Below are 12,945 nucleotides of genomic sequence, written 5' to 3' on the forward strand. Positions count from 1 at the left end.
TGTTCTTTGGTTTTCTGGATTTATGCAGTTAGTTTTAACTTCAGTGAAGTGCAAGCAAGTCTGTGGTCTCAAGGTCTAAGACTGTGTTCCTCAAGTCAGCCCATGATGAGGTGGCATGAACTGTAAGTATGACAGCCAAGCAGTAGGATGCTAATAGGTCAGAGGCCAATTCCAGGCTGAACTCAGTGCCTGCTCATGCAAGTTATAAGGCATTCTCATGTATTTGTGTTTGTGTGTGCAAGGAAGTCGCTTTTATTGTGACTATAAAAATACTCACACGTCTGTCACTGACGAAGGAACATTCTCCTCTACCCACTTCAGATCATCCTCCTGCTACAAGTACAGAAATTAAATGGAAAACAAAAAAGTCAGTTTTCCCAAAATGCTGTCACATGCAACCCTTTTTCTTCTTAACCTACTTGACAAAAACCCAATATATTTATAATGACTTACTCCTAACTCTGTAACAGTCTAATGGTGACTAGGAAAAGCAGGCCCTCAGGACTCTTTATTTACATAATCTAGTTTAGTCTCCCACAAAAGAACATTATTTTTCGAAGATGTTATAAATGACAAATTATTACAAAAAGCACATGCTAGATTTTGCAAAGGTAAGTTAAACTGTATTGACAGGATTTCTCTTTTCTGTCTGATGAACACACTCTAATTCACATGCACACTTGTTCTGGAGTTGGAGAACTGATCCTTTCTGATCCTCTCCATCCCCAAAACAGTAAAGTTTCATTTTCCTGTTATCCTCAGATAAGCAGTATACAGTTGCAACCAATCTTTGAGGAAAACAATGTTAATGACAAAAATAATACTGCTATTATTATGAATTCCTACAGCTTATTTTCACTTAAATTAATGCATGAATTCCATTAAAAGATTCTGATACATATTTTCTACCCCCTAGCTGGATGTGAAACTACTTCTGTTTGTAAGCCACAAGGAAAAAGCACAGATATAATAAAAATGTTCCACCCAAACTACTTAAGTAGCTGCATAATATTCACATCATCTCATTCAAGTAATGTATCACAAACTTCAAAATTAGAAGGGCAATTAATTTATTTAAAATACAGCTCAGCCTCCCTCTCAGCCTGACAGACTTGTTAAAATAATGTATTATTCACTATCAGAATACAGTATTGTGATAGAAACAGTTGTCTATACTGGATTGTGCAAATATTCCTAAAGAACAGAATTAATTCGAAAGCTTCCACTGCACTTACAGGAAACGAGAGGAAAATCCTGCATTTACTTTCTTTTCTCAAGTACTATAAACATTTGATACGTTGATTCGCTCCCTCTCTGAAGCAAACCAGGACACTCAGATTTATAGGATGAACACTTTGCGTATTTGTGAGCTACTACTGGGGGAGGGGAGTGGGGGCAACCAAACAAGAGAGAGATCTATATCCTTAGGAGGTTGGAGGGGCAGACTCACAGTTTTGTTTGCTTTTACATTCCCATTTGGTTCTTGCTTTGTACTTCTCATTTTCATTCCCTCTGAAGACAAAAGAAGGAAAAAAAGATTAGGATAACTGAACTATAGTTGTTCACAGAAACAACTCAAAGTTTTGAGTGTTAGTTTAGAACACTTCATCAAATCCAAAAAGACAGAGTAAGACAGAGAAGTTACTCATTAAGATGATGCTTTCCCTTTGAAAGGCTTGTATTTTTCTTGACAGGTGGAGTACCTAGTTTTTCCCTGAATTCTGCAATTTTACCTATGAAATATCAATGCCTAGTCCTTTTCTTCAAGCCAGACATGGGCAGCATAGAACACAGACATAGTTGCCCAGAGAGGCTGTGGAATCTCCATCCTTGTACACAAAAGCCATCTAGACACAGTCCTGAGCAATCTGTTCTAGGCTCTGTTTCAGCAGCCTATTTGGACAGGATGACCTCCAGTGGTTCCTTCCAACCTCAACCGTTCTGAGACATAAGCAACTCCCCAAATTTATTTTACCTACTGACTGCTGACCAGCCACTTGGTTAACTTAGCAGCTGAGAGGCAACATGTATCTCCCAGCCTGGCAGAGGGACGGATAGCTGATCTGACAAATGCACCTCAGCTCCTAAGCAAGTGAAACAGCACTGACACATCCAAGCAGAATTGATCTGTGGACAGACAGCAGCAGTTGGTATGTCTCCCTGCCTTTTACACAGCTTACAAACAACAGTGTTACAAGGAAACTATACGTAGTAGGGAGATGGGAGACAGTAAGATAGAGGGTTTGATAGTAGGAGGGGAGTGAGAGGAGAGAAAGATGCAGCTTAGTGTTATAAAGCAGGACTCTTTTGTTCATATGTAATTTCATGAATAAACATTTTCATCCATATGTTTACAGGGGACATTGCTGTACTAGGCCCTGACATGAAAAATTAAGATTGCAGATTTCAGACAACAGGTAGTAAAAACCCTTAAAACTGGATTTTAGAAGAAAACTGCAAACTAAACTACTGCCTAGCAACAATATATGACAGACCTTCAGATATGTGTCATCATGATCTGGATCAAAACCTACGACTTGACATATTTAATAAAACAAAGTGCAGTGAACATGGTAAAGCAGCCACAACAGAAGAAGTGGTTCAGTGCCATCCAAAAACCTCAGAATTAAACCGGCAATGTAAACACTAAACATAAAGCCAGTGTTCTCTCTACAAATGCATAAACAAATGACAGCAAGGAGGCATTGCCTCTGCTTCTACAGCAATAATGAACTTTTTGCCAGACAAGAGACCTCCCTCTGCAGAAGGGTCTCTTCAATGCTGGAATTAGGAGGGAAGTTTTTCTCTTACCGAAGCTTTCACTTAACATTGGTTCTTTCTGCTCATCATCATCCTCCTCCTCCGACAAGGGTGAGAAAGCAAACCTTTAGGAGGGAAAGAATGAAAGCTATCTTAGAATAACATTCATTACCCCCACATTCCCATGACTTTTATGTAGTTCACTGTATTTAAGACCTACGCTAAACTACATTATCAAAAGTGTAAGTCACTTCTTTTTAGTAAGTTCACCCCCAGGAACAGATTGAATTTAATCTATGTGACTTCCTACACTTACTTTTCCTCAAGCACTTACACACAGTGCTTAGTAGCCTTATGGATCAGTATACAACAACTAAAAAAAAAAAAACCAAAACACCCACCAGTACTTCATTGGATAAACAAGCATTCCCAAAACCCCAGTATCTTTAGAAAGAGGCGAGAAAAGCTGAACCTTTGGTTGTTAGCAGATGGTCTCCACAGAATCATGATGACAAAAAGGATCATTGAAAACAATAAACGCCAGATGGCATCATCCACCCATAGCTCCTGCCAGTCCTGTCAAGGAAAACAGCAGCACAAACAGAACAAGTTGTGAAGAAAGAGACTCCCCAGCACTCAGTTCTTTCCAAAAGTAAACTATAGGCATCTGACAAAGAGGTTCCTTTCCCACAACAGTGAGAATTTTAGCATGTGGTATATTACTCTAGACATAATTCACAGAAAAATCTGTTCCAGAATACCCAATCCCACCTCTTACACCACCAAATGTAAGTTTATCAAGAGACAGCAATTGCAGAAAGCATTCAATACAAACTCACCGCCTGACAGTCCACCAGCCTGAACTTCATGGTGGTCCAGATGATAAATACAATAGACGCTGCAAGATTAAAACAAGCAAGCTGCTTATTCCTACAAAATATGCTAATCCAAGTATACTACTAACAGGACCTGTGTTTCCCAAACAAAAGGTGAAGAATTAAGCAGTGAATTCTTGGAATCCAATCCATTAATTTTGGAAAACAAGAGACTGATTTATTGCATTGACCTTATGCAGTAGTTTAGGCACAGGCCAGTATATTCTGTTCTTGGTTCTTCAGAGACAAGGCATAAATCAAGTATGAAGTACTTAGCCAAACTTCTCCTCCCCATGCACCACTCTTGTATTACTTCCACCTAGTCTCCAAACCACAGTTTCATTATCAGTTGACAAAGCCTACCTTGAAGTAAAGGAACCATGTGATCTGCCTAAATACCTAAGCGTTCAGACCTTGACCCAGAAGAGTACTAATCCTCAAACTGTGCTCTCACCAGTGTTTTAGATGACACTTCCCTCCACTAAGGAGTTCTATGATGACCAAGAAGCAGATGCTGCAAGGAATTTAATCAGAGCTGTCAATAACAAGGAATGCACTTTTTTGTTTGTTTAAATAAAAAAGCACAGTGCTTAAAAGTTTTCTGCTCATTGTATGGACAGCATTTCCAAACAGATGAGGAGCTGAGCACCTGGAAGCACCGACAGATTTATTCTGAAGTTCAGTTAATCACTACTACAACTGCAAAAAGAATCTACAATTCTTCCAGAACACCAAGGGCATTATGTTACAATACTAAGAATACTGTTTTTCCAAGAGTAACTCTTGCCTTCAGACATCTTAAAAACCCCACAGTACACAGCCATACTGTGATTTTGTAAAAAGTACCTCTGTGAGGTTAACCGCACAGGATAATCTTTTGCCCCTGGCAACTTTAAGAGAGGTGAAAGTGCTCCACTGGAGGAGCTGCATAAAACTACTGATCAGGACTAATAATCCACTGACTCTGAAGTATCAACGTAACACTTGGCATAGACCCACTGTTAGAACTGGGTCGCCTGTTAGAAATACCAAGTACTCTGACTGCATTTACAGAAAGGTCAAACTCAAAAATCTGCTTTAGTGACCAAATAAAGCCATATATCTAAGTGTCAAGTGCTCTTACTCGATTCAGATCATTTTCTGCTTACCTGCTACCGCCAAGATGAGCGTGTTGGTGAAATGCCGATACAAAGAGAGTTTCACAACATTCCTTCGAAGTTTTAGCAGCTTCATTGTTTGAGTTAAGCTGATGAAGATGTATGGTAAGTCAAGGAAAGCCTCTAAAGCGACAAGCTGGCCACAGATCTTACGACCAACAGCGCTCTCACCCACACACTTAGCCCTCTCAAAAGGTAGGCCAGACGCAGCAGACAAGTTCATCCTATGGCAAAGGTGCCAAAGAGCAGGATCAATTCCTTTTGTGTTATTTACTCATCTAAACCTAGAACTCTTGGCAGACAAAGATGGTACCCAAGTACCTATTTTGGACTATGGCCCACTCCTGCAGAAAAGCATCAAAAGTATTTCTGATAAATGGAAAATCAGCTCTGAACTAGACGTGAGTTGAAGTCCAATTAGAGAGTATGTATGCATGTCTTCCCCCTTTGGCCTACAATTTTAGTTCCATAGTGACAAAACAAGTGCCTAGGAGAGACATCGGGGTAAGAGCGAAATGGGGTTGTCATGGCTGGGCAGCAAGCAATTCACATATTAAGTAAGATTTTTGTGATTGACTCTTGGTGAAAACACTTAATTGGTATTTTTGCTATACATAGCTTTGAGTTCAGCATTTGACAGCAGGTGCTGGAGTCACACAAGATTACAGTTGTTTGGATGTAATACGTCAAGACACCAAAAAGTTACGCTGCCCCGTTTTGTCACCTGACTACTTCAAGATGGGTTCAAATTTTAGAGAAAGAATTTTAGGTATGATGTTGCTAAGAAACCCTCTCCCCTAAACAGAAACTGAGAGTCTGTTCTCCAAAGGCTACTACTATGGTATTGTTACAGCGCTACACTGCAACAAATTAATTTCATACTTCGTCAGAGACTGACAACAGACAAGACTTAAGTAGTCTGTGTTCCGGAGTTACTCTAACACAGATATCTAATGGGTACCTAGTTTTCCTTGCACCGGCTGAAGCAGAAGCTTACCTGAACACTCAGTTTCAGAGATTCTATTAACTCTGCAGGCAGCAGAAAGAACATACACTTTAAGCTGATTAAAAAACAAAGTTCAGCCAAAAAGACTCAAAAAAAAAAAAAAAATTGAGAGAAAACACACCCCACCAAGTAAAATAGTGAAGGATATCCACCAGCATAGGGCAGTATCTAGGAAAGCCAGGGGAATAAAAGCCAAGGAGGCAAGATCATTCTGGGCCTGGAGAAAAGAGAGAGCCAGTAAGAACAAACTGAAAAGGAAACAAGGTACAGCAGAAGTGAGGAGGGTCAGGCTATTTTATGAGAAACCACAAATACTGCACCACAACGCTTTGGAGGTTTACTACAGAAGCAGAGCCTAGCCCAATGCACAGAGAGGAACAGGCAATACCACACTGTCAGTTCTCCACCATCAAGTAGTTCTCCAGATTAAGTCAATCTAGCACCATCAAAAGGAGGCTCTGCTGAGGTGATGGCTGGAACTATACACTCTGGCCACTTCCATTATAGAAAACTATCAATCAGCTTGGTAGAAATGTAGCCATTAAATCTGAATGCTCCACTGGCAACCATGAGTTTGACTGAAAGCGGCCAAAACTGCCTTTGTGTGTACATCAAAAACTATCAAAGTCCCTACTGAAACAAGCAAATCACCTTTTATTCCTTTTAAGTATAAGACAAATATTAAGCTGTGAATAAGCTTGTAACATTCTGCAGTTTCTGAAAGGATATCCACAAAATAATACAGGCATCAATCATGGACAGGGCCAAGTTTGCTACCAGAGCCACAGTGTCATAGAAAAACTGAAAAAGTACCAAATATATGACATGTTAAATACCTTACCCCAAAACACCAAAAACAGAACAACAGAAGTCTACATCCAAGATGCACTTAAGGAAGCAAGCAAGCAGCACCACACTCACATGCACTTCCCCAGGTGCATGGTGGTGGGTTTTTAAGTTTTCTGTTTTAAGAATGATGGCCAGGCCACAACTAGCCCTACCCAATCCAAAGCATTAGCCATAAGGGTCTAACATAGGGTCTGACACCTGACTAATCAGAGAACTATTAGAATTATTTCAAAATACATAGAATTACATCCTGATAAATAGGGAAGACAAACTTGACAAAGTCAACAATCCAGATCCACAGTCTCAGAGCTCAACCACTTCATTGCCTCTGTTCCCTTCTTTCAGCACAGCCCTGGGATTCTCCCACACCATGTAAGTACGTAACGCCAATAACATCTGTGACATATGGGAAAATACAAGCAGTTATTACTGACCCCTGTGACTCTAAGAACACCTTCCATGCCAGAAAATAATAGATAGAGGGCTCCAGCCATAACTACTTTGTGAAGAGTAACTCCAAGGCGAGGCCTGTAGGAAAACAAAATGAAATTTACATTAAGTGGGGGGAAAAAAGCAAAGTCATGTCATCCTGACTCTAACATAAGGCATGAAGCATGTGAATAAAAGGTCCTTGTGACAAACCACTTCTAGATCCAGAAATAGTACCTCAAAGGGTACTATTAACTTTGTCTTATGGTATGATGTGACTAAAGAAGAGAGTGATAACAGTCCTTTTTCCCAGTTAACCTGTTCAAATTTTTACAAACATTTCAAGAAGTTTCAGCCCACATCTTCTGCACCAGTTCCCCCAGCACACCCACATTTGCAAGAGGCTTCCACTCCTTCCTACTACCACACAGCATGTTGTTTTACCACTGAACACAGCTGGGGGCAGACCCATGAGCAGCAATCTTGGCAGCAGAAGCCCCCTTAAGCAGATCCTCTCCCTGATCAGTGATTCCCCATTTCTACAAGCTCCTCCTTGCCCAGAAGGAAGGCATATAAAGCTTCCATTCCAGTCAGTGGAGTATCTCAACAGTGACTCAGAAACTTACCCAACACGGAAGGGGGTGGGAAGAAGAGTAATCACCCTACAGAATTCTATGTCTCTGACTAGTGAATGAATGAATTCAGTCAGATGAATACCACCCTAAGTTAAACACCAACAGTGAAGAGCTGAAAACACAACAAAACCGTAACAGAATTACTCACTTGACTATCCCATATCCCAGGCTGACTATGATAACCAGAGTTCGAGCCAATGAGCGCTTCACAGCGGAAAGCAGTTCAGCCAGTATTACTGCCCCTTGAACTACCAAAAGCAAGGAGAAGGAAGCTAGGTTATTAAAATACATTTTCTGTTTCCTAAAGTACTGTAAGCAATTGTAGTATGAGAGCAGGCATAACTGTTTTCAGAAAGTAAGCTATTAAAGTGTATGATCTTTTTACTACCTACATCTGGAGTAAGCTTTCACAAAAGAGAGGTCACAGCTTAAAAAAAGCTACTGAAAAAAATTTACTTTACATGAAGTTTTACTTGCAAGCTCCATTTGTATGCACCCATCATAAAAACTTGAAACCAGAGTCCCAAACTTCTACATGGAGAATTGCTTAAGATGGATTATCAGGCTACGGGCTGAATACCAAGTCATCTGCAACGATGTCATGTTGATGAAGGAGTTTCAAAGCCTCTTTCCAAGGCCAATAGCAATCGTCAGAAACGACTTACAAGCTACACTTAGGAAGTACTATTTTAAACCTCAAGCCAGCACTACAGCGAATACTCTCCTGAATTTAGCATTTTACATCTCTAAGATACTACACTCCCAAGTCGGAGAAAGCAACAGCATCTTAGCTTTAGAAGATCACAGATCATCATTATTCAACAATACATAAAAAACTGCAGCAACTCTGGTGCCCTGTCCTTTGTTTTCAAACAATCCTCGAGTAATCATATATTTAATATGCATCTGTCACCCCAGTTTAGCATCAGTGCTATGCCCCATCAATTAAACTGCAAGCTGCAATTGCTACCTACCAGATTCCCCGGTGTAGCGGATATTCTGGAACTCTGCATAGAAAACTGCTTTCTCGAGCATTCCCAGGAAGATAACGGCACCAATCCAGAACTGGATCCTCAGGAGATCACGCCAGTAACAGGCTGACCACGCAAGCCATAGAACCCCGAAGAACACGTACACAATACACATCACCATGAAAAACTATTACACAAAAAGAAACAAGAAATAGTAACATTAGACCCAGAAAAATAATTTGCTTCCATTCCACAGCTGTTTTCTCCTCAAGTATAGCATCTTTTGAAGTTTTTGTATACAAGGTGACTAGAAACAAACATTGCTTCACTCCTCTTCTCTGGATCCTTTTACAGTGACAGTCTAATTTCTCACTGCCAATAAAGGGAAACAGAGTAATTGCATTTGTGAGCAATTTCTCTCTTTAAGAGCAGTCTGCCAATTTATCCACAGGCAATTTTTTTTAAGGAAGATATCAAGTGCTACTAGCTTCCAAAAACTCAGGTAAGAGCTCAGGCAAATCTGACCCTTCTCATATATCCTATTACAAACTTCACCATACATTTACAGCACTCTGCAAATAAGCTTGCAAGTCACCTTTACACACCGTCAAAAGTTTATTGCCAGCAAACTCAGTTTCTGACCAAATTTTATGTCAGCCAAAAAATCTGGAATTGAAAAAGAACCCCAGATATTCATTTAAATACTATCATTTTTTGATTTCTTTTTTTCCCCAGTCCAGTGTTACTTGCTTCAGAACTCTCAGGGTCCATGTCTCCTAGAGCAAACAGTAACCTTGACAATGCTACTCAGTGCTGAGTTTTCTAAACGATAGCACCATACCAGAGCAAGTTAAGATTAAAAAAGGACACTGAGATTAAGAAGAGGGAGGGATAAGGAGTAAGACATTAAATGAATAGCAGGAAGTACTTAGCCAAAGTGTAGGACAGTCTTAATCAAAGCAGTCTCCTCTTGCAGAATACAGATTTTTTTTTTTTTTTGTTAAATCAAGCAAGCACTTAAGTTAGCTGCACAATCCACTGAAGCTTTCACAAACTGAAAAGATCATCCTTAGGGAAACGGCATACTGATCCTTACAGATTTTTACGTCTAACTAATCCAGGCAGTTCCAATAGTAAAGGACCTACGCATGACAGTTCATGTTCAGATGCTCCATTACAGAAACATTTAGACAGAGAACTTTTTCTGACTCTCCCCATGTGGCACATCCAAACTAGTGACCTACCTGTCAGAGCTGATGGGGACTTTTTAATTGTGTCAGGCTCTCCTATTTACAGGCCACTCTTACCAGTACAGTCAGGCTAGAAAGCTTACTTGTTATTGATCCCCAGATAAAGCCTGTCTACACTACGTAAATATTTAAGTTCTTTTATTTTCTTAGCCTCCTGGACAGAGGCAACTAGCAACCAAGTCAACAAGTCCTTTGAATAAAAAGGGGATTAGCTCTTTGTAGTTCAGTTATGCTTTCACTGTTAGGCATTATTAAGGACCTCCTCATGAGGTATAAGACAGCTGGTGGAGGAAGGAAGATTAAGCTGTAAAAGAACAAAGAAAGCAGTGACAAATGAAAGAATAGCTGCAAACAAAAGAGTAGAATAGGAAATTTTCTAAGGCACGAGCTAAGGACAACAACAGTCAGTAAAACTGCTCCATTTAGAGCTAATGATACTGATAACTTCTGGAACTACAAATTGACAGGCATCAAGTCAAATAATCCAGAGAAGGACAACCTTAGTGGCACATGCAAACATGTGAAATCTATGTCTGTTTTCCCTACCCTGTATTTAGTAAAAAAACCCCACAACAAACCAAAAGCAACACCACAAACAAAAAAAACCCCACCAAACCAAATAAACCCCTCTGCTAAATTATTTTTTGCTGAGACAATGGCTTCATGTTTCTTAAAGTACAGAAGGAGAGTATTCAATTGAGATTCAAATCAACGGCCAACTTTATCGGTCAACAAAAAGCTGTTTTACTTACAATCATCAGAGGATAGTCTGCAAGTGAGAGATACTCATATGGCCCCTTCAGTTCTACCATCACTGTCAAAAGACAATACAATAATCAAATTGAACAAGAACCAAAAGCACAAAGCCAGGATAAAGTACTTAACTGATCTTTATTCAAGCATGAAGAAATTCCAAATCTTCACAGAGCTTTTAAATCTAACTTGCACATTAATCAAACAAAGTTAAGACTCCTAACACACTCAGCTAAAAGCATGCAATTAAAATCACACGCTCCATTACCAAGTAACACATGGCAGTACTTAAAGTAAAAGTAATTTGTGCTGGGGATTCAGGCGTAACAGGAAGGTTCAGAAACACAAGTTAACTTTTTAAGGGGATTTTCAAACTTCTCTATAGTTTGGATAGGTTATCAAGGCACTGTTTGATATGCTCTAATATAATTTCAAGGTGACAATTACAGTCTTTATATCCTACATGATTTGAGCTTGTTCATGTAAATCGCTGCGTTGGTCCGGATATTTCTGAAACACAACACCAAGCCTCAGAAATGAACTGCCTGGGATCCTTCTTTACTTCCATCACTAAACTGACAGATCAAGAACCTTAGGATCTTCAACACACTAACAACCACCTATTTGGTTTTGGTAAGAAGGAGTTGTAGTAGGCAATACTTACATCTGTGTGAAGTGAATGATAGTGTCCTATGAAAATGAGCCACACAGTATGTATTAAAACTACCTTAGAACACACTCAGACTTGTACACCTAAAAAAAGGCACTACATTTTTATCTTAATGTATAACCAGCTATCTTACTTGTAAATGGCTTATTTTGATATGAGGAAGGTGTTGTTTTCTCCATTCTTTTAATTTTGGTAGTAGAATCCTTCACAGTTGTGAAAATTCCTATTTGCACAATAAATATATACGGCCCATCTCGCCAAGTTTTGATAACAGCATTCATTGCCTGAAAAATAAAATGTCTCCATGTAGACAGTGCATGGTCAAGAAGACACAAAAATAGACACAAGTAGATTCACCATACATGGGTGATATCATCAATACAGTTCATCTCTTCCGAGGCCTAAAATTCGGTAATAAATATTTGATAGGTAAATTTTTAATCTATTTATTAGACACAACACTTGAAATTTAGTTGTTTGAATCCAGAAGAATCCTCTAAGACCTGAGGGGTGATCAGGGCTTATTTGCAAATTTAATACAGGCTTACTGCAAGAGACATCTCAAAGGTACTGCAAAAGCTGTATAAAAAAAAATTCAGTAAAGCATCGTATTCCTTGTTTTCAGCCTAGAAACATTAGGACCATCAGACAGAGACTTCTTTCCTCCTGAAATCAACTGTTTGACAAGAGCACAGCTACACATAGCTCCCTGGTGAAGGATGAATTTTATAGTATAAGATAGAAGAGACACTTGAGAATTAAAAAATTTCCATAGTAGTCATTTTCTGTGGAAAATACTACTGCTCCTGCAACAGCTCTCATACCTATAAGACTCAAACCCTGCCAATGAACTAACAAAGGAAGCCTGCCCAGGTTAAGTATTTGCACCATAAAACAAATCAAAAATCTGAGTCCCAGCATACAAAACTTAATTCCACATCTGAAGAAGTTGTATCCATGTCAGAAACTGCAATATTTACCAAGAGTTTTAAGTTTAAAACTAAGACTACCGACATGTATGCCAGTCATGACCACTGTACACCAAAGGCTTCTTTTATCATGGCCTCTCCAAGCAAATTTCAATATTAAGAGCATTTCTTTTAAAAAGCCTCCTGACTGCAGGACCTAAAGCCAACAAAATTTTATGTATCCAAAAAGAATTTATATTGACTGAAATTAAAAGACTTTGTTAAAAAGACAGTAAGCCTTTTTAATAGGCCAATTTTGCCTTTAAAATATCTCCATCTCTTGCTGCATTGATTCCTTATTTCACAATTGCACACACAGCTATTTATATTTTAGCTTTAAGGTTAATGGCCCTGTAAGTACACAGGGAGTTAAATACATTTGCTTTATTGGCATCCAGAACATTCAACTTGAAGTTATTTTGACAATCATTCCTGGTTAAAGCTTGAACATACTGTATATTTAAAATACTAACTGATCTGAAAATCGAAAGTTATCACTCAACTTGTTAGGTATAATGTTTTAAAAGACTGAAACCAATTCTAACATCTAAATATTAAGTCACCACTTAAAACAGATCACATCGATGATTACTTTAAATTACTATGAAAAAATAAATTTATT

General features: G+C 39.0%; 1 protein-coding gene across 1 annotated transcript; it reads right to left on the reverse strand.

Moving 5' to 3' along the window:
- Positions 1–273: 273 nt before the first annotated feature.
- TMEM87A (transmembrane protein 87A) lies at positions 274–11,636 on the reverse strand. The gene is made up of 12 exons (XM_010147968.1): positions 11,489–11,636; positions 10,685–10,746; positions 8,686–8,869; positions 7,860–7,959; positions 7,082–7,175; positions 5,947–6,015; positions 4,784–4,892; positions 3,600–3,658; positions 3,233–3,336; positions 2,812–2,885; positions 1,451–1,512; positions 274–333 (listed from the first exon to the last, which is right to left on the reverse strand). Exons 1-12 carry the CDS (start codon positions 11,634–11,636, stop codon positions 274–276), a joined length of 1,125 nt encoding a protein of 374 aa, XP_010146270.1.
- Between the last annotated feature and the right edge of the window lie 1,309 nt (positions 11,637–12,945).

Source organism: Eurypyga helias, unplaced genomic scaffold, assembly GCF_000690775.1.
Source record: "Eurypyga helias isolate BGI_N326 unplaced genomic scaffold, ASM69077v1 scaffold51232, whole genome shotgun sequence".
Classification (NCBI taxonomy): domain Eukaryota; kingdom Metazoa; phylum Chordata; class Aves; order Eurypygiformes; family Eurypygidae; genus Eurypyga; species Eurypyga helias.

Excerpts from the sequence above, each read along its gene's own strand:
- TMEM87A (XM_010147968.1), bottom strand. The coding sequence starts at position 11,636 with ATGAATGCTGTTATCAAAACTTGGCGAGATGGGCCGTATATATTTATT. Across the intron at positions 10,747-11,488 it reads TCAAAATAAGCCATTTACAA|TGATGGTAGAACTGAAGGGG; the intron begins GTAAGATAGCTG and ends GTCTTTTGACAG. Across the intron at positions 8,870-10,684 it reads CAGACTATCCTCTGATGATT|TTTTTCATGGTGATGTGTAT; the intron begins GTAAGTAAAACA and ends TTTGTGTAATAG.